At 45.3% G+C, this 24,518-nt stretch overlaps 1 protein-coding gene across 1 annotated transcript in view; it reads left to right on the top strand.

Moving 5' to 3' along the window:
- FAM3B (FAM3 metabolism regulating signaling molecule B) overlaps positions 1-15,603 on the top strand; it is a 35,742-nt gene extending 20,139 nt beyond the window's left edge. The window contains exons 3-8 of the mRNA XM_074983417.1: positions 2,695-2,818; positions 4,949-5,007; positions 11,542-11,592; positions 13,430-13,517; positions 14,437-14,569; positions 15,401-15,603. Of these exons, the coding sequence (XP_074839518.1) occupies positions 2,695-2,818; positions 4,949-5,007; positions 11,542-11,592; positions 13,430-13,517; positions 14,437-14,569; positions 15,401-15,490 (545 nt within the window). The 3' untranslated portion in view covers positions 15,491-15,603. The remainder of the gene's footprint in view (positions 1-2,694; positions 2,819-4,948; positions 5,008-11,541; positions 11,593-13,429; positions 13,518-14,436; positions 14,570-15,400) is intronic.
- The last annotated feature ends 8,915 nt before the right edge of the window (positions 15,604-24,518 follow it).

Genomic DNA, 24,518 nt, shown 5'->3' with positions numbered 1-24,518 from the left:
CCTCATACAACTACTGGACTGCAACTTACAAATGTAGGTTTGCTTTTGTTACATAACTGCACTCAAAAACAAAATTATGTAAAACACTGGAGCCTACAAGTCTCCTCAGTCCTACTTTTTGTTCACCGAGTACTATGGTAAACAAGTCTGGATACATTTACAAGAGATAATACTGCCCACTTCTTATTTACACTGTCACCTAAAAATGAGAACAGGCATTCCCAGGGCAGTTTTGTAGCCAGCATTTCAAGGTATTTACTATCAGATAGGCTAAACAATCATATGACCTTTCATGCTTTGACCACCATTCAAGGGACATGCTTACTTGTTGATCACGCTCATTTAAAATGTGTTAATAAAATTCGTGACTCAAGGCCTTTGGGGAAACTATCCTGCCCTGTTTTACAGCTTTCGCTGCAGATTTGACAAAACATAATGACGGTAACAATGAGAAATTTCCAAAGATAGCTGAAGCATTCAACTCTAGGTTTCAGAAACCAAGGTGCTGTCCAGGGTGGAGAAGTGGAGCATGCTTTCAGAAGTCTTAAAAGAGCAACACTCTGATGTGGAAACTACAGAACCCAAACCACCAAAATAATCAACCTTCTCCTGGTGACATGTGACTCAGATCACGAAAATGCACTTGCATTGCTCACTACTACTTTGGATCATTATCAAGCAGAACCTGTCCTCAGCATGCACTCAGGTCTTCTGGAATGGTGGTTGATGCATGATTGGCTACATGATACTTTAGTGCAGTGGTTCTTAACCTGGAGTGCATGCACCCCCTGCAGGTGTGTGATGCCCTTTCTGGGGCTGCAAGACAAGCCAGATTGTTCTAGAAGGTAAATCATTGAAAACACAAATTAAGCCCAGGCACATAAGTACAATTACTTTGTTTCATCAGACCTATGTATTTATTAACATTATCCATTTTGCATATATTTAACATACATTTAAGAGTGTATAGCCTCCCCCATCTCCAGTTTTGATTTTTGATAAGGGTGTGTGAGAACGTATTTTGAGAACCAAAGAAGTGCAGGCTGCAGTAAAGGTTAAGAACCACTGCTTTAGTGCATCAGCCATGAAAATATCTCAGGATGCCAGTTGCAACGGTGCCTGTGCACACCTGTTCTCACTTTCAGGTGACATTGTGAACAAGGAGGGAGCAGCATTATCTCCTGCAAATAGTAACCAAACTTGTTTGTCTGAGCAATTGCCTAAGCTTATAATATTCCAGAACACCAGTCACAATATCATCTCAGAGCACCCCTGCACCTATTGTCAGCCATCATATTTCTGTTTGCTCTCTACCCTCACTTAGGAAGCAGGCACCAATTTCAACCCCCAGAGGATCTTCAAATCTGGGGTACTTTTGATATACTGTTTGTTGATTGGCAGGGTTTGCCTTTGTAGGTACTTGATTGACCTTGCTCTGATATACTGAAGTCATCTGACCATTTTGATATATGAATGGTGCTTACGTGGTGCCCAAACAAAGCACCATGTAAAGATTGGAAACAAAGGATAGGAATAAATGGTCAGTTTTCAGAATGGAGACAGCTAGATAGCAGTGTCCCCCAGGGGTCTGTGCTGGGACCAGTCCTATTCAACATATTCATAAATGATCTGGAAAAAGGGATACACAGTGAGGTATCAAAATTTGCAGATGCCACAAAACTACTCCAAATAGTTAGGCCTCAAGCAGACTGTGAAGAGCTACAAAAGGATCTTAATAAATTGGGTGATTGGGCAACAAAATGGCAGATGAAATTCAATGTTGATAAATGCAAAGTAATGCTCTTTGGAAAATATAATCCCAGGCATACATATAAAATGAGGGGCCTGGCTTAGGTGTTACCATTCAAGAAAAAGATCTTGGAGTCATTGTGGATAGTTCTCTGAAGACATCCACTCCGTGTGCAGCAGCAGTCAAAAAAGCTAAGAAAATGTTGGGAATCATTAAGGAAGGAATAGATAACAAGACAGAAAATGTCGTATTACCTTTATATAAATCCATGGTACATCCACATCTGGAATACTGTGTACAGATGTGGTCGCCCCATCTCAAAAAAGATATATTGTAATTGGAAAAGGTTCAGAAAATGATTAGGGGTATGGAGCGTCTGCCATATGAGGAGAGATTAATGAGACTGGGACTTTTTAGTTTGGAACAAAGATGATTAAGGGCGGGGGTATATGGCAGAGGAACAAAAAATCATGACTGGTGTGGAGAAAATAGATAAGTAATTGTTGTTTACTCCTTCTCACAACACAAGAACTAGGGGGTCACTAAATGAAATTAATAGGCAGCAGGTTTAAAACAAACAATAGGAAATATTTTTTCACACAGCGCACAGTTAAGCTGTGGAACTCCTTGCTGGATAATGTTGCGAAGACCAAGACTATAGCAGAATTTAAAAAAGAGCTAGATAAATTCATGGGGGATAGGTCGATCAGTGCCTATTAGCCAGGATGGGCATGGACTGCGTCCCTAGCCTCTGTTTGCGAGAGGCTGGAAATGGGCGACGGAATTGATCACTTGATGATTACCTGTTCTGTTCATTCCCTCTGGGGCACCTGGCATTGGCCACTGTCGGAAGACAGGATGCTGGGCTTGATGGACTTACGGTCTGACCCAGTGTGGCTGTTCTTATGTTCTTAAAGCATGTTCTGCTTTCTTATTCACTGCAGCCCCACCTCCCAAAAGACAGAAATGTGATCACTGGTCTCCGTGTTCACCTGGGCAGTATGCTTATCGATTACTCAGTGGCGGCGGCAAAGAAAAGATGGCCAAGATTTGTTTTGAAGATGAGCTGTAAGTACTAGTCTACGTTGAGTAGGACAAATGGAGTAGTTAGGGGCGTTTTGCTTTTGGTTCCATGACAGACGTAACTGATAGGAAAGAGAAATGTTTTTGAATTAACGCAAACTACATAACACAAGAACATCAATCTTGCAGTGTTCCCCTTTCAGTGCTGTTTGCTGTGCTATGTGCCTTAAGTTCACCAAGCAAGAAACCAGCATTTCAGCTCACCTCTAGTTTAAACCCTCCTGTTCACCCTTCCCCTTCTGCTAGATCATACCTGAGTGGTCAAACCTTGACTATCCCCAGTTTGTTTATTTTTAATAGTGTGTGTGGTGGTGAAACACACACACATACACGCACACAAGATAGTCCATCTCCAGCAAGTTTTCAGTTTTAAAGCACAGATGTGATTCTAGGACAGACATGCAGCAAACGAAGAACACTTGGAAATCTAGAGGTGGGACTCATTTAGAGCAATGATGTAGCCAGGATGGGACAATGGGGCGGGCTTCCACTTTGGGTGAGTGAGTGAGCGAGCAATGATGAGGTCATGGAGAAGGCAGGATTGATCACGGCTGCCTCCAACCACCCACTCTAGATGGTCTTGTGGGGGGCAATGAACACTTTGGCCAGGGCCACAGCTGCATAACCGGGGAGTGGGGTAAGGAGATAGCCCTGCTCCTCCAAACCAAATGGCACCAGGCTGGGGCGTGTGGCTTGCTCCACTCCACCCATCCACCTGCCCAGTGGAGTCAGAGTGTGAGGGCTTTGGGGCAGGTGTTCCCTGGCTGGAATGTTTGTCGTCTGTAGCAGGGCAAGCTCTTGACCCTGTTCCTCAACTGGCATGCTGGACGGATTAGGGTAAGCCGCAATGCCCCAGTCCTGCGCCCTGGGTGAAATGCTGGGCAGATGGAGCAGGGCAAGGCCTCAATTCTGCTCCCCAGCTGGAGAATGGGGTGGGTAGGGCAAGCAGTGGGGCCAGAGGAGAGCTTGGTCTTGGGGTCAGGCCTTGGTGCTATGTGGCGGGGGGGACTTCAGCCCATCCAGGGCTATGCCCCTAATTTGGAGTTTGTGGGTTTTAATGATTATAAACTTTTTTTAAAAATCCTCTGAAATACTGTCAATTCTGATCCATAAATTCACTCCCTTCAGGGATAGCTCATTGGTTTCTTCATCATTGGGTCCACATGCTGGTTCTACTGATGTCAATGCCAAAATTTTCACTGAGACAGAAGTTTGACTCTGTGTCCTTATTTCTGTGCTACTGATATCTCCCTTAATTTTTAATTTCTCTCTTCTGCCCATGTGATTGGCTTCATTGCGTCAGCTCTTGGATACTTCATAACTTTAACCCCTGCATAATTCTGTTCCCTCTGTGTGGTGAACACTCCCTTTTTATTAAGCCTGTAACAAACACTAAACCGCAGCCAATTTTCTCTCTGTTCTATTGCATCTTTCTGGACTCCTTTACTAGATGTATTCTGAAAACATACTTATTTTTCTTCGTGCTTTAGATTTTTTCCTTTTAGGCCATTTTGTCATTTTGTTTTCTCTGTGCTTGTGTCACTAAAATAGTCCTTCTGCTCTGGCTCTCTAACATTTTTCTCAACCTTGTATCTTTGTTCCTGTCAGCTACTTTGAGCCAAGATTTTCAAAAGTGAGTAATAAATGTAGGTGTTTCAGGTGCACAACTTGAAACACTGTAATAGGTCCTAATTTTCAAAGATTGGATTCCCAGTGCTTTCTGAAAATCAGGTATATCAAGCTAGGCACTCTAAAACTGAGGCACTTAAAATCACTGCCCACTTTTGAAAGTTATGGGGTGGAGCTGTTGTGAAGATACACTGGTCTGTTCTATGAATCGTCATGGAATGGTTCCATAAAACTATTTTTTCTCTTCAGCAGTGTTTTACTCTGCTTGTGCTGCATGTGTCTACAGTTTTGCACTAGACCTAGTGTGTGTTCTTTGGAGGAAACTTCCTAGACTTTTAAGACGTGGCTCTGTTGCTTTCAGCAGACACCAGAGTTAAAGGATTAACCTAAAAACAAGAATACAAGGAATGTCTTTGCATAGGTAAATATCACTGCTTTTCTTGGAAGTATAAATCCTTACTGACACCCTATTTATTTCATTTTCAGGCTCATAAGTGAACAGAAGGGTAATGTTGGAAGAGGTATAAATATTGCCATTGTGAATTGTAAGTAAGAGAAGGACGGTATGGGGATAGTGGTAGTTTGCTTATGGATTGCATCTCAGACATGCAAAGTCATTATTCTTAATGTACTAACTATCTTTTCTGTATATTTTGGGACTACCATTTCCTTCCGATCGGACACTTAAGAAAGTAGTGAAGGGGTAAGCAAAATATGCCCTGTGGGCCAGATGTGGCTCACCAAACATTCAGCCCTGGCCCATCATGATACTCTGAGCTGCCAGTGTCCTGCAGTCCTCAGGTCCCTGAGGCAGGCTTCTTGCCTGCCATGGCCCCGTATGCTGCTCAAAGCTGCCACCTGCTGGGGGCAGTTTGTGTCTCTGCAGCATGAGCTTCTGGGTGGGGGTCTCTGCACTTTGCCCCTGCTCCAGCCCAATCCTCACAGCCCAATCCAACACACATGGAGAGCAGCCCAAGCTCATTACAAACAGAGCCTAAATTAAGAATTTAAGCTAGCGATTTAGCACCTGTGTGTAGAGCACTGAACTGGGACTCAGGAGACCAGGCCGACTCAGAACTAAACTGAGCCCAGATCTGGAGAAACCGGAGAAATGGTCTCAGGTAAATAGGATGAAATTCAATAAGGACAAATACAAAGTACTCCATGTCGGAAGGAACAATCAGTTGCACACATATAACATGGGAAGTGACTGCCTAGGAAGGAGTACTGCAGAGAGGGAACCAGGGATCATGATGTGGACCACAAGCTAAACACGAGTCAACAACGTGACACTGTTGCGAAAAAAGAAAACATCATTCTGGGAAGTATCAAAAGGAGTGTTGTAACAAGACATGAAAATTAATTCTTCCAGTCTGCTCCACAGAGGACGTAAAGTTATGTTTGCAGAATTAAAGAGCTGGAAGGAATCGCAAGATGTCGTCCCTCTGCAAGATTTCAGGAAAAATGTGGACAATTTTGAAGGAAGTCCAGAGAATAGTAACAAAAATTATTTTAAAGGTCTGGAAAATGTGACCTATGATGGAAGATTGAAAGACCTGGGTTTGTTTAATCTGGAAAAGAAAAAGCTGAGAGGGGACATAACAGTTTAAGTATCTAAAAGTTTGTTGTAAGGAGGAGGGAGAAAAATTATTCTTAACTTCTGAGACAGGACAAGAAGCAGTGGTCTTAAACTGCACTCAGGTGGGATATTAGAAAAAACTTCCTAATGGTCAGGGCGGTTAAGCACTGGAATAAATTGTCTAGGGAGTTTGTGGAATTTCTGTCATGGGAGATACTTAAGAGCAGCTTAGACTATCACCTGTCAGGGATGGTCTAGATCAGTGATGTCCAATAGGAGTTCAAAAATTGCCACACCTGTTGTTGTCATCTTACCCTTTTCACCACATTCGCCCCACCCCACCCTCTAAAGAAATGCCCAGCTCCTCCCCCAGAGCCAAACAGGGGTCAGTAACCTTTCTGAGGCAAAACAAAAAGCAGTCAAGTAGCACTTTAAAGACTAGCAAAATGGTTTATTAGGTGAGCTTTCATGGGACAGACCCACTTCTTCAGACCATAGCCAGACCAGACCAGACTCAATATTTAAGACACAGAGAACCAAAAACAGTAAACAGCTTACTTTTTGTTTTGATAGTGTATAGACTAGCACGGCTCCCTCTCTGTTACTTTCTGAGGCAGAGTGCCTGCCTCCCGCCCCCCGTTCCCTGCATCCCCTATTACCGATGAGGGCTGAACGGCAGGCGGTCAGGCTCCGGCCCCACGCTCTGGCGGGGACCCTACAGCAGGGGATCGGGCTCCAGCCCTGCACACCAGCAGGGGCCTCATGGCATGGGTCAGGCTCCAGCCCCAGCCCTGTGCTCTGGTGGAGGCCCTGCGGCAGGGGTTCAGGCTCCAGCCCTGTGCTCCGGAGGGTCCCGCAGCAGGGGATAAGATTCCAGCCCAAGCCCTGTGCTCCAAGAGCCCCATTCACCACAATGCAGTCTCCTATTTGCCATATGTGGTGTATGGAGACCATATTGGACACCACAGGTCTAGATGGTGTATGGCCCTGCCGTGAGTGAGTGCAGGGGATGACCTCTCGAGGTTCCCTACAGTTCTACAAGTCTGTAAACATAATAATAGGCTGTCAAGTGTTTTGAACTCCTGTCTGTCCTTCCCACTTATGGGTGTAAAGGTACTTGCAGTCTGGAGGAAACCACAGCCTTCTCCATGACAGTAGTAGAGTGCTGCATTCATCTCTTCCTCACCTTCCATAGCAGCAGTTTTATCAGACAGATAACGTCCCAGTTTTATCAGACAGGTTCAGGTTCATCTTAGATTAACAACAAAAAGCAAAACTTGGAAAAAAATGTTAGAATAACGGGGAAACAAAAAAAAAGTGTTAAATTTTCAGTGGATAAAAATGGGCAACCGTGAAAAGTTGTCCAAGACACCCTTGATTTTAAAGAAGAGACAGTAGAATTACTTTGTCACATAAATTTCTGAGTTCTCTACTTACCAGGATGAAGTATGGTATGTTTTCTAGCTGCCCCTCCTGTGGGGAATAGGAGCTCAAGAGTCTGAACAACAAACAAGCTCAGATGCAGTATGGTGTTTGCTTTTACTCTGAAATATTGCAACATTTAAAAAAAAAAAAAAAGTTGTGTTCTGCTCTCCACACACGCACACGCTTGAAAATAAATGGATACACAAAGTGCCCAGTTGTGAACATTGGTTTGGTTCCCAGACCATTTATGCCAGCAGAGAGCTGGTTCAAAATTTTCATTTCCTTCTTGTGACCAAAGTATCTTATATTTTTACTTACTGCTTTATGTATGTATACATAAAGGGTTTAGTGGCCACAGCACACAACCAACTGAACATGAGTTCCCAGTGTGATGCTAAGGTGATTGTGGTCCTTGAACATATAAGCACAGGAATATCAGATATGAGTAAAGAGGTGTTTGTTACCTCTGCACATGCCTTTATTGAGACTGTTTTGGGAATAATGGCCATTTCTGCACTAGCCAAAAACTTCGAAATGGCCATGCAAATGGCCATTTCAAAGTTTACTAATGAAGCGCTGAAATACATATTCAGCACCTCATTAGCATGCGGGCAGCCGCAGCACTTCGAAATTGACGTGGCTCGCCGCCACGTGGCTCGTCCAGACGGGGCTCCTTTTTGAAAGAACCTCAGCTACTTCAAAGTCCCCTTATTCCTAATGTGTATTTCAGCTCTTCATTAGTAAACTTCGAAATGGCCATTTGCATTTTTGCATTTGCATGGCCATTTCGAAGTTTTTGGCTAGTGTAGACGTAGCCATTATGTCTGGTTCCGGGGTTGACTCTTCAAGAAAATGTCGAAAAATTGGAAAGGGTGCAGAAGAGAGAAATACGAACGATTTGTGAGACTACAGAAGTTGAATCTAATTAGAATATCCAAGAAAAGATTAAGAACGCGGTGTCCAATACACTGTCCATACACCACGTGGTGAACTGGACAGCGCGGTGTGGCGAAGTGGCTCAAGGTGGGACAAGCACGTGGGAGCAGAGGCGGCTCCTCCTGCAGCTCATTTGGGGTGGCGCGGCGCAGCTCGGCGCAGCTCGGGGCGGGTGGCGCGGCGCAGCTCGGGGCAGCAGGGCTTGGTGTGACTTGCAGCTGCACGACTCCAGTGAGTCACCAGCAGTTTGCGTGGGGGTGGGGTATGGTGCCTAGCTGGGGTGAGGGGAGGGTGCCTGGCTCAGGGGGCAGCACCTGACTGGGGGAGGGGGGCACCTGGCTGTGGGGGGGACAGTGGCAGTTGCTGAATTTTGTTTTGGACACCACTGGCTTAAGAGGTGACTTGATTGTAATCTACAAGTACCTATGTGAGAAAGAGAGCTCTGTAGACCGTAGACAGCAACTTACTTTAGTAAAGACCTAATTAGATCCACTGACTGGAAACTAGATAAATTCAAACTAAAAATACTGTGCAGATTTGAAACGTTCAGGGGAATTAATAGTTGGAACAACTTACATACTATTATAGTGAATTCTGCAGGAGTCTTTACATCAAAACAAAATCTAATTCTGAAGACTATTCTACAATTTAGACATGATTTTGATGATGAAATTGTTAGGTGAGGGCCTGTGTTATGCAGGAGATCACACCAAATAATCATTGTGGTCCTATCTGGCCTTAAATCTGTGGAAATACTGTATAATTTCCCCACCTTGCACTGAGAGAGAGTTTCTGGCTACACAGATATTCTCTCGTATTCTTTAATTATCTTTCTTCCTTTATCCACCTGGTCAGAAAAGTGACCATATTTAATTTTGCAATATAATGCAAGAAATCTGCAAATTTTCTAATTTATGCAACCTCTGCCATACATGCTGTAGCCAACATTTTCTTCTGTAGCGTCACTCTAGTATGTTATTTCAGATGCTACTCTGAATGAACAGTTTTTGTTGTTAAGGAAGAAAACAGTTATAAACCAAGATTAACAACACACAGAAAAAAGCGGTGTTCCACATACAAGCACAAATTCAGCACCCTCAGTTTGGTGTCATCTCTTGTCTCTGCTCAGGTCTGGAGTGTTATTTCCCCACTCCTGTAATCTGTCTCCAGAATTGGGGAAAATAAACTTTTACAGAGTCCAAATACCCTTCCCTTCCCCATTATCCTGCCAAGGATGAGAGTCATAATGAGTCGTAAAGGGGGAAGCCATGGCTAGATCTTCCTGCTAAATGGGAGATACAGTGCTCCTGAAGAAAAGCACCCTCCCCTGCAAGGTGTCTTATGGCACCTATCAATGCCTGACTCCTTTTAGCATCTGAAAGCAGAATATGAACATTGATTACTATTTTTGCAGTTTTCCTACTAGAAAAAAGATGTTTCATGAATGTGTCGAGGAATTTTGCCATCTTGAGAATTACCTCCCATTTTACATTATTTCACAAACTCAAGAATAGGCACATTTTTTGAACAATAAAATTAGTTACAAGTGTGGACCAAATTTTTTTCAAATGACCAGTGAGTCTGGGACTCTAACTGGGGCCACAATAAAGAGCCAGATTTTCCAGGAAGTGCTAAACACACATCCGATGTAAATTAGATCTATTGAAATTGTCTCAAGTTGTGCATCCAAAATCAACAGATGCTTGAAGACCTTAGCTGTTGCTCCCAACTCTAGTTAGGAAGTAGTATATGCGAGTACCAAAGTTCATAATGCAGTTCACTCAGGGTGTGTCTACATGGGCACAAATCTTGGAAATGGCCATTTCGAAGATTACTAATGAGGCGCTGAATTGAATATTCAGCGCCTCATTAGCATTAGGACACTTCCGGCTGCGGTGCTTCGAAAGCACACGGCTCAGCGTGGCTACACAGGGGTCCTTTTCGAAAGGTGCGGGGTCCTTTCGAAAAGGAGTCCCGTGGAGCCGCGTCGAGCCGCATGCTTTCAAAGCACCGCGGCGGGAAGCATCCTAATGCTAATGACGTGCTGAATATTCAATTCAGCGCCTCATTAGTAATCTTCAAAATATGGCTATTTTGAAGCTATGTGCCTGTGTAGACACAGCCTCATTCTTTTAAATGTAAACTAAAAAAGGAAAGCCAATTCTATTACAAGAAAGAATATGTGCAGAAATATTTTCAATCATGCGACAATGCAGCAGCTTTGAAGTAGTTCAGTGGCAGGATGCGCGTAGTAGATCACTTCGGTGTACCATGGGTGGTGTGGGTGCATGTGTGTGTGTACACATACTCATGCGCGCACAAGATTAATGTTCTGAATTTGGAAGGAAATTTGGAGCTTATGAAATCTTGAAACCATAGTAATATAAAATAATAGAAGCACTTATTGTTGGTTGTAACCAGCTTATTTACAGTCTCATTTCATATCCCCTTCTTTCTAGAAGCATTAAAGAGTGAATAATCTGGTAACCAAGTAGCTGCTAAAATTTCTGTCATTTACTCCATCAACTGCCTTTCCCCCTCTCTCCTCCCCGGCTCCCACCCAGCCGCTCTGCATTTAAAAGGCTACGCTGGCACACAGACAGGCTCAGCTTCTGTCTTTGTTGTGGTAATCAGGCTCTTTCCTTTCCCAGAGGGGGGAAGAAATACACACACATCTCACAGAGCTGGAAGGGACCTCAGGAGGTCATTGAGTCCAGGCCCCTGCTCTCTCTGCAGGACCAATCACCAATCCCCACAGCAAACACAGAAGTAACAGAGAGGGAGCTGTGCTAGTCTATATACTATCAAAACAAAAAAGCAGTACAGTAGCACTTTAAAGACTAACAAAATAATTTATTAGGTGAGCTTGCGTGGGACAGACCCACTTCTTCAGACCATAGAAGCTGAGCCCATCTGTGTTCCACCTCAGCCTTTTAAATGCAGAGAGGCAGCAGGGAAAACTGCCTGATCCCAGCTCAAGCAGGCATAGAGGCTGAGCCAGCCACTCCCCTATTTACTTAGTGGAGGGGAGGGGAGAGCGGGGTGGAGACAGGCTGCAAGTAACTGGTAGCAATAGCAGGATTCTCTTACTTCCTTACTTCCTTCCCCATGTTTAAAACATATTATTTCTGTATTGCAGATGAAACTGGCAAAGTTGCAGCTACACAGTTTTTTGACATGTGGGAAGGAGGTAAGAGTAAAAGCACTACCAAATAACTGTGGTGCAGGGTCTCTTGTAAACACTCTTTCCTACAGAAGAAGTTTGCATTAAATTTTTTTCAAATTAAAAATTTGACAGTTGCTGACAGTCTCCAAGACTGATCATCAATGAATGTAAAGCAGGTTGCAAAATAGATTTCTCTCTGCTCTTGTGGATTACATCACAGCGTAATACTTAAGAAACTATTAGTTAATACTTACATTATATCTAGATTGCTGTGATGTATGCATATGTGCCTATGTGATTCACACCTTTTGAAGATAAACCTGTCCTGCTTACACTCCAAACAGGTTTTAATATTGTCTTTGGGTAACTATGCTATTGCAAGTTCCTATCCAGGACTTCTTCTAAAAATCTAAATGTCTTCCTTTTCTCAAGATGTTTCCAAATATGCCTACACTGATTTTGAGGTTGTGGAAATGGGGCTGCAATCTTCAGTGTCAAGCTGGAGTTTGGTGCCCAAAACCCTTTGTGGGGAGAGAGGAGGAGAAAGCCATAACATAGGCTTCAGTCTGAGCTCCGAGACCCCATTTTGAGTGGTCTCAGACTAATTTCTGTGTGTGTTTTTATTGGAATGTGAACGCATCCTGTTAATGCCTTTTGTCTACATTGTGTTCGTACAGTATTGACGACCTCTTTTCTCAGTCAGTTAGTATTACTATAGACTATTTCCTGGTATTTCTAGTCCTCTCTGTTGGTCATTGGAGAAAACCTTGAATTTATTTTTGCTTTTTTGCTTTTCTTTCAGGCTTTATTCTGTTTTAGCTTGTATATCATTGGACTGCAGCGTGCACTCCCACCCATCGGACTCCCACCTTTTTAAATGTAGCTGGAACTAAATGTACACATTCACGCGCGTGCGCGCACACACGCACGCACACGCACGCACACACACATGCATATTCTCCCTCTCTCACTCTAGGATGGCTGTAGAATGGTTTTTCGTACTTTTAATAATCAAGATAACCAATCTTAAGTACAGGGCAAACCTGAGGACCATAATTCTGTCAGCTCTTTGAGCCTGTCCCTGCAAACATTTAAGGACATGTGGAGCTTTCCATACAAAGATAGTTCCATCAGCTTCAGTGGGACTCCGCATGTGAGCACAATTATGTAGAGCGTGTGTGCTGTAAGTTTCTCAAGGTTGGTGTCATGCCCTCTATAGGATCAGTAGAGCATACTTCAGGGTGCTTTGAGAACAACGAAGTTGTACTCGTTCAGTGCCCGGTTTGACCTGCCTTCTATTTTCAAGAAATTGAATGTAGTTGTCTTCTATGGAGTGTAACGGGAAGCATCAGCCAGCTCATGAGGTAGCTAGAGAGTACTAGACTGTCATGCTACTGAGGACGGTCGCAGTGCCCTAAAAAGGAGGGGAGGGGGCTGAACCATGATTTGTTTATACATTTCAACCATTCTACAGCCATCCAGGGAGCAAAAGCACTGAATGTCCAGAATGTGTGTAATGATGTCTGTCTAGAGATTTTAGAAAGAGCAGTCTCAGTAGGAGATCAGACTAGATGATCATGATGGTCCGTTCTGACCTTCAGGTCTGTGAGTCCAGTCTGTCTCCTCATACTTACTTCAGAGTAGTGCTGATCATTCTGTACACTCGCTGTCTTCACTGGGTGTTGAGGACACTCAGTATCTTTCAGGACCGGTTGGAAATTAACCAGCTAGGTAAAAATAAGTAACTTACTTGCTTTGTGTTTTTGGAGAGGGAAAGTTGAAATGCAGCAGTAAGCTGCGGGTAAGGTATATTATGCTTTGGCACGGGGGGGTAATGAACAATCATTTGTTGTATCAACAGAGTTCTCTGGACCCATGACTGCTTTCATTAAAAATGCACCTCAAAAGTCACTCCTCTTGATGGTGACCCACGATGATGGAAGCACCAGGTAAGCAAGGAAGTGCATATCATCCCAGGTCTAGAATAACAAGTAGCTTGCAGCTTGGTCTGGCAACCTCAGAAGTGAAAATTGTTACAGACTGAACTATGATCAACTTGAATCACTTATCACCTTCTCTGACATTTAATGCTGTCCCATTCAACACTTCCCCATGTAACACAGCTTGAACCATTCAAAGATGCTCAGATTATACTAAATTTGTTCAAACAATTTAATGTACACAAGAGATAGGATCCTTCCTAATATATAATTCTTCCTCTGCTCCATCTGCAAATTTATAGGCTGTGTCTACACTAGAGAGTTTTATTTACAGAAGGGGCCCTCTGTCAACATAACTGAGGGAGCATCCACACACATAAAGCGTTCCATCCCCAGATTCTCAACAGAACTCTGCATTTGCCTCAACAGCGTTATCCCTCAAAAATCTGAGGCATAAAACATGAAGTGTAGACACTTCTGTTGACAGAGAGGGCTTCTGGTTACCCGACAGCCTTGTTTGCACAGCTGCCATTCTGCTTTCTGTCACCAGAGGGCAGCGCAGTCTGGCAGTTCTCTGTCAACAGAGCAAGTTGTGTGTTGCAGCAAAGTGGAGAGGTTCTGTTGAGATTCCTCTGTTGACCATAATGTCTGTCAAAAGATGCTTCTAGTGTAGACATAGCCATATTCTTTTATTAACATCAGTGGAGTTGCATAGGTGAAGTGAGGGTAGAATTTGGTTCCGTTAATTTTTTGGCACGTTACTGGAAAATTCTCCACTTTAAGATATAGGAAGGCTTTAAAGTTATTCGTTAAGTTGAAATCATAACTTCCAACATAAAAATATCAACCGACTATATCCTTCTGTATTCTTTCTAAAGTTCTAAATTTCAAAGTCTGCAATGTTTATTTTTTTAACCTTTTCTGCTAGATTAAAGGAAGATGCCAAAAACGCAATAGCAGAACTTGGCAGTAAAGAGATACGGAACCTGAGGTTCAGGTCAAGCTGGGTCTTTCTAGCTGCCAAAGGTTTCAAACTACCAGATAATATTGAAACAGAAAAGGTAAGGTTTATTTTGTTGTTGTCTGTCTGTTGTGTTTTTTAAAACTCTAATTTTTATAAACCCTCCACGAACTTGTGTTGTGACTTCTTTCTGAAAACAAATTTCCAAAAGTGACTAGTGATTTAGGATGTCTCAGTTTGTGAAAGTTGAACTGGGAGACACTTCTAAGCAGGCCTGAATTCCAGAGAGTAGGTGCTTAGTCCTTTCTGAAGATTGGGATCCTTTAAGAGTCTCAAAATTCACACACAGGCAGGGAGCTGTCCAAAATCACAAGTCATTTTTGAAAATCAGCCTCCTCAGATTTGAGGATAACTTAACATGAGTCATTTCTATATGAGACCTTCCCCCATGCTAGTGGTATTTTCATTTATGTGCTCCATGCTGTCATCTTTCTATGATGCAAGGAGAGGGGAAGAAGTTAGTATTTTGGGCCCAGCTCAGTTTCCACAGATTGCTCAAACTGTTCTGTTATCTGAAGATATAGGGAGGTATTCTGAGTTTCACATCTCTTCCAGAAGGTTATTGGGTGTACTTACTGAGACAGATTACTTATAAGAAGTACTTCAGCATCATTGTCCTGCATTGTGAGGTGTTATAGACATTCAGGAGTTCGGGTTATAGCATTCTGAGGAATTATTTATATAAGAGATAATGGAGCGAGGATATGCCACTTTATGATAAGTAAAATGTCCAGTGTATCTGACCACTTCCTAGCCCTTGCTCCTGTACCTTTTCTCTCTTGCTACACAGGGAAACATGAAGTTTTCCCAAACTAGTGATGACAGTCAATAAATGATAACATGAAGTTTTGTTTTGTTTTGCTTTAACCAGATCAATCATTCGAACAATAGCAAGAACAGATATAATGGCTGGCCAGCTGAAATCCAGATAGAAGGTTGTATCCCATCAAACCTGACCTGATTTGATCTGACAAGTTGCTAATAAAGTCATATAAACTATTTTTATGTGGTTGCAGTCATAAAACTACTAAGAATCTAAAAATCTGCTGTAAACTAATAAAGTCATACATAATATTTTAACCAGTTGTCTGTCAGAGGTTGTATTATGCAATTGGTCTGAAAGCAAACAGACGGTTTCAATGACAAGTGCAGATAAACTGATCTGTAATTATGATGTAAAATAGCTCTGCCAGGATTAGCAAAATGGAACTTTACTCTCACTGTGAATGACAAGTCTTAATTTTTTTAGAACGCTTTCTGCTCTAGACTTCAGGAGGAAACAGGCTATAAGAGCAAATTGTAGTTCTTCTGTCTGAATCCTTCGCAGTGAAATGGATTTCTCTGATGTTGTGTATTCATTCTTCTTTATCTTCTAAGAAAAGTTTGAATTGCCATTGCTCTTCATGCCCTTGCGTACTGATAATTAATCTAATCTAGCAATCTCCAGAGAATGACTTACAAGAATTCCGTGTCCATGATCTACACCCTTAAATTTCATGGGTTGGCTTTGCCTCCCCACTTTTAATTTACTTTGCACTTTTTTTTCACACTAACTTCATATAAAACTCATGGAACTTGCACGCTAGATGCCCAGTTTCACTATTTACTCCCTGTTGTGTCTGCTGCTTCTCTTCCATTTCCTTTGTTTGGTTGTTGCCTGTTTAGACTCTGAGTTCCGCAGGTCAGGCATATTATTATATTTGTAAACCACCTAGTAGACTTCTGGCATTACAAACACCTTAGTAAATTCAGATCAAGTCCTTTGTAGCACCTGCTGAGTTTGGCCTCTTTCCTATTGTGACAGGTTTCTTTCAAGTACCTAAAAGGGTGTTGCAAGGAGGAGGGACAAAAAATATTCTCCTTAACCTCTGAGGGTAGGACAAGAGCACGAGAGGTTTTTGTTGGACATTAGGAAAATATTCCTGTCAGCGTGGTTAATCACTGGAATAAATTGCCTCTGGTTAGGGTGACCATCTGTCTTGTTTTGGCTGGGACAGACCCGTACTTCAGGTGCCAGGAAGGCATCCCAAAGGGACTAATTGTCCCGTATTTATGCTCCTGCTGAGCTGCCCTTGCCCCAGGTCAGTGCAGCTGCAGCTGATGACTGAAGAGCATGTGGCGCACATACTCACCAACCAGTTGTGCAGGCAGCAGCAGGAGAGGGAGCCAGCAGGGGCTGTGCCATAGGTTAGTGAGGCAGGGTGTCTAGTGGGACCTGATTCCCCGGGCAGCTGCCACTCCAGCCAAGGAGACCCTCCCACTCGCCCCCACCTCAAGGTAGGGCTGCAGCCCCGTTCTGGTTCCCGGCGGCTTGGGTAGAAGCTGGGAGCCTCACCAGCGAGGCTGCAGCCCCATTCCCAGAGGCATGGGGCAGCCAGGGAGATCCCCCATGGGGCAGCAGTCCTGTTCCTGGCACCCGGCGGCATGGATCATCTAGAAACCCTCCCCTCCTTCCGCAGGGCAACCACCGCTGCAACCAGGGAGCCCTGTTCTGGTGCCCCCTGGCATGGAGCATCCAGGGAGCTGCACTAGCTTGGCAGCCGCTCCTGGGCAGCTGCTTCCCTGTCCCAGGGTGTCCCGTATTTGGCCTAGGGAGATATGATCACTCTCACTCTGGGGACTGTGGAATCTCCATCACTGGAGATATTTAAGAGCAGGTTAGATAGACGTCTGTCATGTGGTCTAAATGGTGCCTGGTCCTGCTATGAGTGCAGGGAACTGGATTCAATGACCTCTCAAGATTCCTTCCAGTTCTAGTGTGTTGTGATTCCCCAGGGGTACTACTGAGCTTCTCCAGCCTCTGACTCGGAAGCCTGGCCTTCCTCTTACTCTGTACTGCTGTGATAAGCTGCCAAGCCTTCCCCAGGCCGCCGTCTGCACCTTCACCAGCACAAAAGCATGAGTAGGGAACACTTGCAGCTCCGGTTACGTGCCTGCTGTTTGACCAGTCCCTGTATGGGGAGACTACAGCAAGGACAATAACTGGCTTGTTTGGCTTGGGCCACTCGGGGGATGTAAACCCAAGGTTGTGCCAGCTTGCACTGCACGGGGAGATGTCTGGCGTAAGCTCATAAAATTTGCCCCTTCCCTCAGTGTGAAGAGGCAGGTGCAACAGCCTCTTGCACCTGAACTGTGATTTCCGCACATTGGTTTAGGTAAAGCACAAACAAGTTTGTTAGCTACAACAGCTAGACGTTAAGTGATTAGAAGGGATAGAAACCAGATCCAAGCAAACTACCTAGCGAATAAATGCAAATGGCAAGTAAGCTTGAACAGATGGGATATTAACTCCACGTTAACTCCCTGTTCTTTCCCCAAGCGATGATGCAGATACAGATGTCTGCAGATTCTTAAGGAGCAAGCTGCACTTGCTTGTAAGTTGGAATCCACAAGTCCTTCACTCACAGACTAAAAATCCCTTTAGCCTGGGGCCAGCACTTCCTACCATTCCTCTTTTTGTGGGTGAGGAACCAAGAACACCAGACAATGTCATTCCCTGCCTTTGTATTGCTTTTGCATGGGGTGGGAATACTTGGTTTCAAAGTCTGGTCTCCAAACCAGTCTGTGGAAGAGTACTGGCAATCCCAAGATGGAGTCTAGAGACATGGCACATCACATGTCTTTGCAGGGTCATCTCAGCCATTGCTTGGAGGCTGTTCTCAGGAAGACACCCCAAATGGGAGAAACATTTCTCCTGAGGCCTGTCGTTTTTTCCTAATGGCCCATTGCCCTCTCTATAGGCCCTTCCCCATCCAGCTATCTAGAATGAAAGCATCTTGTGTAGTGGGCCTCACCCAGGTGTAACTACATTTTGGATGTAGTCAATATTCATTACTTCAGATACAAAAAAAAATGCATGCCTGAAAACGGGATAATCGTATTCAGCAAATCATAACCTTTTCAGTTACATCCCACATGCCCCTTCTTGCATAAAATACATTATTATCATGTCACTGTAAATAGTACAGGTGCAGCGCCATGCCTCTAAGCTGTGTAATGAAGTTTTTATCTGGCTATAACAAGGCTGGCTCCACCTGTAAGGCAGATGATTGGCTGACAGTAGTGGTCTGCTTAGGGCATGTCTATGCTGCAGTTAAAAACTCACAGCTGGCCTGTGTCAGCTGGCTTGGACTGGTGGGGCTCAGAATAAAGGCCTGTTTAATTTGGGGTTGTCCCCACTTTGGTGAGCATGGCCCCTTTATGCCTCTGTCCTGTGGAAGATGTGCTGTTTTGGTGGAGGATAGGGAGGAGCAAAGAGAGGGAGCACAAAGGGATGTGTGGTTGTCTGGTGCTCCAGCCAGTAGGACTGCAGCAAGCACGCCCTCGTGGAGTGATGCGACGAAGAACCTGCTGGAAGCCTCGGAGAGATTGAGTGGCTGACCAGGAACCACCCAGAACAGGAGCCAGTGGAAGCAACATGCTGGAGAGGAATTGCTGGGAAGAACAAAAGGGATCTGAACCCAGTGTCACTGCTGCCCAGAGCAGTGTGCAGCTGTAAGTACTGGGGCTTGTGACCTGACATTGGGAACCAGGAGGGAGGCTGTAGTTAGCCCCATGGGGAGGTTGTTCCTCTGTGAGGCTTTGCAGGGAGTGGCAGAAGAGGGCTCCGGAGGGGTTTGTGGCGGAAAGTTTTCTATTGCCAAAGAAAACCAGGAGCACCCAAGATTCACCATTGGACTGGAACTTGGCTCAGGAATCCTGAGCTCCATGTGCAGCTGCCATATCACCAGGCCTGGGGGGCTTTGTGTTCAATGTAACCCTGACTCACCTCCTTTCCAGCCTTCCCTCTGTAAGTAAATATTTCTCCATTTGCCCTTTCTATAGTCATTGTACTCAGTGGTTTGAGCATTGGCCTGCTAACCCAGGGTTGTGAGTTCATTCCTTGAGGGGGCCGTTTAGGGATCTTGGGTAAAATAGGGAGAGAGGAAGAAAAAGTGGGGGATGGTGCTTGGTCCTGCCAAGAGGGCAGGGGACTGGACTCGATGACCTTCAGAGGTCCCTTCCAGTTCTATGAGATGTGTGTGTACTCTTCCAGCATGTGTGTGTGTGTGTGTGTGTTCACTGGGGGAGGGGGTGAGGAAGAAGGAATGTGGAACAAATGGCCTGTGCATTCCTGCATGTGCCTTTTCTTGGCCAGAGCTGCCTACGGTGCAGACTCCGTCTCGGCCATGAGGGCACTAAAGTTACACAACATAGATGTTTGAGCCTGGGTCTGGGAGCCAGCAAGGCCCAAGTGTCCCCAAGTCCAAACGTCTACACCGAAATGGGACAGCCCCCTTTGCCTGGGTCACCTGAGCCGAAACAAACTGGCAGTCATGTAGCACTTTAAAGACTAACCAAATGATTTATTAGGTGGTGGGCTTTTGCTGCCCCATGGAAGCTCATCACCTAATAAATCATTTGGTTAGTCTTTAAAGTGCTACATGACTGCTGGTTTGTTTTGTTAGAATACAGACTAACACAGCCACCTCTCTGTTACTGTATAAGCCAGCCATGTGTGTTTCACTGGAATCATGCCTTTAGCAGCGAATGTCTCTTCAGGGCTATTTCTTAAGCACATGGGATGATGACATTCTTCTGCTGTACTCTGTGCTGATTAGGCCTTCGATTGGAGTATTGTGTCCGGTTTTGCGCACCACATTTCAGGAAAGATTTGGAGAAGGTCCAGAGAAGAGGAATAAGAATGATTAAGGGTCTAGAGAACATGAGCTGTGAAGGAAGACTGAAAGCACTGGGCTTGTTTAGTTTAGAAAAGAGAAGACAAAGTACCTAAAAGAGGGTTACAAGGAGAAGGAAGGAAAATAGGTCTTCTTGGCCTCTGAGGATAGGACAAGAGGCAATGGGTTTAAACTGCAGCAAGAGGTTTACATCTTCCGGTCAGGGTGGTCAAACAGTGGAATAAATTGCCTAGGGAGGGTGTGGAATCTCCATCGCTGGAGATACTTAAGAGCAGGTTAGACAGACAGACGGTGCTTGGTTCTGCCATGAGGGCAGGGGATGGGCTTGATGGCCTCCAAGGTCCCTTCCAGTTCTAGTGTTCTATGATTCTGTGTACCGAGAGAGTGGGCAATCAACCAGAACTGCTCTCGTCTTTACCGTGAGCATGTGGTGGACGCTGTTTTCTGAAGTTATGAAGACACAACAGCTGTCGCTAACGTTCTGGAGGTTTGGCGAGCGTGCAACGTGCAGTGCTCTGTGTCGCTTTGCAAGTGCAAAGTAGCCAGAAAGTCAAGGTAGCAGCTACTGCAGCAACCTGGCAGCTCTTTGCCCCTCTATTCCTCTCAGCCCTCAGGCAGGGGGCGTGACTTTTGTGGTATGGTGTTGCTGGCTACCAGAATGATGCCTTAGTGCAGTGATCACTGAATATACCTTGTGCTGCCCGGAGCCAGCATGAGGACCATGGCTACGATAAGGGAACCAAGTCTGGGGCTATAGTTGGGGGACAAGGTGCAGGACCGTCAGACGGCAGCCCCTGTCAGGTACTGAGCTGGATGATGCCTCCTCCCTGCCACCTTTGGGGGCTGGCCCCGGCCCTGGGTGCACCACACTGACTGGGAACCTCTGCCTTAGAGAGAGAGAGGCGTTTAGGCATGAATTTCCACAAATCCTCCACCTGTAAACGGCACCAAGTACAGGTTGGATGCATGGCAGAATTAAGCCAGGCTGACTCGTTCCAGCTTGCATCCTGTGGAAGCAGGCTAAAGCAAATCCCATAAGCCTGGGTTGGTGTAGGTATAGAGTTTATGTAACCTTGCGTAAAGACTGCCAGCAGGTTTTCAGCCTTTACTAATGGATAATGCTCGTGTTTAGAAGAACAATAGAAACTCTGCTGCATCTGGCCCTCAGGACAATATCACTGGATTGGGATGGGGAAGAGAGGAAAAAAAATATATAGACATTACCAAGAGGCGTGTAAAACAAGAAAACCCGAGGAACAGCCCAGAGTCAGGAATACAGGCGATTCACTTGTCCTCCTGTCAAAGGAGATCTTGAGAGTTGTCTTTCTTCTTTCCAGAGCTAGAAGACAGTAGGAACTCACTCATTTCTACTCTCACATGCAGTGGCATTCTCTTCTCCTTTTAGCAAAGAGCTCCTCACTGAGTGCTGTAGAGTTTTTTATCAAATGCACAAAAGAACCTTTACTGTTATGTGGCATTTGTGCTTCTGTGGTGGTGGAGCCCTCTGTGGCTGGAGGGTGTATGAAGACCTGCATGTGGAGTCCTGTGGAACAACAAAAAATCCCTTCGCTCATCTAAAGATTATTTTAAGTTGCAAGGTGGGGCACAGGTTTTTGTTTGAGTTTAACTTAAATACGACTGGAGGTAACAGAGAGGAAGCTGCTTTAGGCTGTGTTCAGTCAAAACAAAGCAGCAGAAATGTAGCTTTTCAAAGACTAACAAAATGATTTATTCGGTGATGAGCTTTCGTGGGACAGACCCACTTCGTCTGAAGAGCTGGGTCTGTCCCACAAAAGCACATCACCGAATAAATCGTTTTGTTTGTCTTTAAAGTGCTACGTTTTTGCTGCTTTGTTCCAACTGGAGGTGTTTAATGTAGTGCTTCAAACACTGCCAGGTGTTATTTACCTTAGCTTATGCACAGTAGAACTTGTACACATCAGACTAATGATGGGAAGTTACTGAATTACCAGGTAAGTGAAAACACTTTAAAACAAATGCATCATAAAATGTATTTTCATCTACCAAGTATATTCTAGGTTTAAATCTTTAACTACATAAATGCCTTAAGAGGTAATGTAATCTTATTTCTTTTTTTTTTTTGCCAGTTGCATTACTGCAGATCAGAGTCAAGTATTAAGCTGACCATTCTAAATAGTAACTCATTTTTAATTTCATCCTTTTATTTAAAAACTCATTGTCCAGGTGACTTGGTTTACTATGTTTAAAAGCAAAACGGCAAACCAACGGGCAGAAAAATATTTCCATGTTGGGGGGTTTTATAGTGATTTTCTCTCAAGCATCTGTAAATGTACATGCAGCCCTGACTGGGGGCCTATGTTGGATAGAAATAGAAAAGCACACCTGCTAGAGAAATACTGTAGTTTTACTTATAGCTAGTGAACAAGTAGTTTTATCTACAGCGTGCTCCATCTTCTTTCTTGCACTTTACTAGTGTCATGCGGTAGTTTGCTCTTTAATTAGCGTTAGTTTAGAGCAGGGCTAGGCAATACAGTAAACCCTTGATTTAACAGGCCCCAATTTAATGGACTTCAGAAATAACGGATGCTGTCTACCAGCCCCTCGCCCAAATAAGTGCTGACAACTTTCCAGAGCTGCTGGAGCTGCTGCAGCCACTGGGGCTGGAGGAGCCATTGTTGTGGCTGAGGCCACAAGAACAGCTGGGCCTGGAGGAGCTGCCAGGGCCACCGCAGCAGCTGAGGCCGCCGGGGATAGAGGAGCCACTGGCGTGGCCGAGGCCACAGGAGCCGTAGGTGCGGGGGCTGCAGCGGGACGCGGGAGCTCTTCTTCCCCAGCCGTGCACATAGGGCATGTTGGTGCTCGCCTGCCGCTGCTTGCAAATGGTGCTGAGCAGTAGCCACGGTGTCGGAGGCTGCTGCCTGCTGGCAGGCTCACTCTGCCTTTGCGCGGGCGGCTTGGTGCCAATGGCTGTGGGAGCTGCAGCACTGAGCGCACTGAGAGCTGCAGGAGGTGGGAGGAGCCAGGCCGGCGTGCAACTCCTCTCCTGGTAATTGGGAGAGGGAGATGGAGGTGAGAGGGGAAGCATGGGGAAGGGAAGACGGGCAGAGGATAGGCGTGAGCAATGGGTCGGGAAGGTCAGTGCATCATCCTACAGTAGAACCATTCGGCTATAACGGACTTTCAGCATTAACGGACACCCCTTCCCCCCATTAGTCGGTTAAACTGAGAGTTTACGGTGATTTTCGACGGTGGGGACATGCCGAGCTTTTGTTAGATGGTCAAGGGCCACACTTTTCTATAGAGGGGAGGGGAGGTAGTGGATGAGGGTTGGGTGCTTGGGGTAGGGGACTGGGGTGCAGGATTGGCTGTGGGGTCTGAGAGGGCGTTTGGGTAAAGGAGGGGGCTGTGATCTGGGGCAGGAGCTTAGGAGGCAGGTCCTGGGAGGGGGTCTGGGTTTGGGGGAGGGGGTCTGGGTTTGGGAGAGAGGGTCTGGGACGGAATTGTGACCTGGGATGGAAAAAGGCCAGTGGGAGCTGAGAGATTTTGCAAGGGGGCATGGCCAGCATGCAAAGCTTCCCCCTCTTACCCTCAGCTGTAGAGCAGAGAGCCACATGAAGCAGGAAGCGGCTTAAAGGAGTATGGGGTTGCTCTTCACTAGCTGGTGGCTATGTGCCTGAGGGCCCCAGTGGGGCAGTCCATGGGCCAGAGCCAGTGGCTTGGAGGCCCAGATCTGGCCCATGGGCCTTATCTTGCCCATCCCTAGTTTAGAGAGATAACTGATTATTTTAGAATCGACATTCAACAAGCTTCCTTCAACCATGGAACTGCTTCCATTTGTTTTTAACTTACGGCTATGTGTTGCATGTCTGTAAAGTGTCTGTCATTTATTCCTTTAAAAACACAGTATATGGTTTTGTAAAACAGGCCAATGTTTGAAGCCACAGGACCGATGTTTAATTTTTGTGTAGGTAGGTGGCACTTACAATGAGTATGCTTTGTTGTCTTGGTGAGCACCGCCATCTCACCCAGGCAGGAAGTGGCAAGGTTTGGCTCTGGGTCATCTAGGAGATGCCCTTGTTTTCTGGGAGCCAGGGGCCATGGTTTTGTAGAAATGTTGATGGTGCTGGGAATGCCCAGAGCCTGCACCTCTCCCCAGCCCAGCCTCCCCCTAGCCCTACATCTGCTACCTAAGCCTTTGGGAGGGGCAGATTGTGTGGTGGAGGGCGCCTAGGGGCAGAAAGTGAGGGTTGGGCTCTGGGAAGGAATGTGGGTCTGGGGGGGGTGCACGCTCTGGGAGGGAGTCTGGGGACTGGTGCAGGCTCTGGGCAG

This window comes from Carettochelys insculpta, chromosome 1, assembly GCF_033958435.1.
Source record: "Carettochelys insculpta isolate YL-2023 chromosome 1, ASM3395843v1, whole genome shotgun sequence".
Taxonomy (NCBI): domain Eukaryota; kingdom Metazoa; phylum Chordata; order Testudines; family Carettochelyidae; genus Carettochelys; species Carettochelys insculpta.
This window is presented reverse-complemented; position numbering and strand designations above follow the sequence as displayed.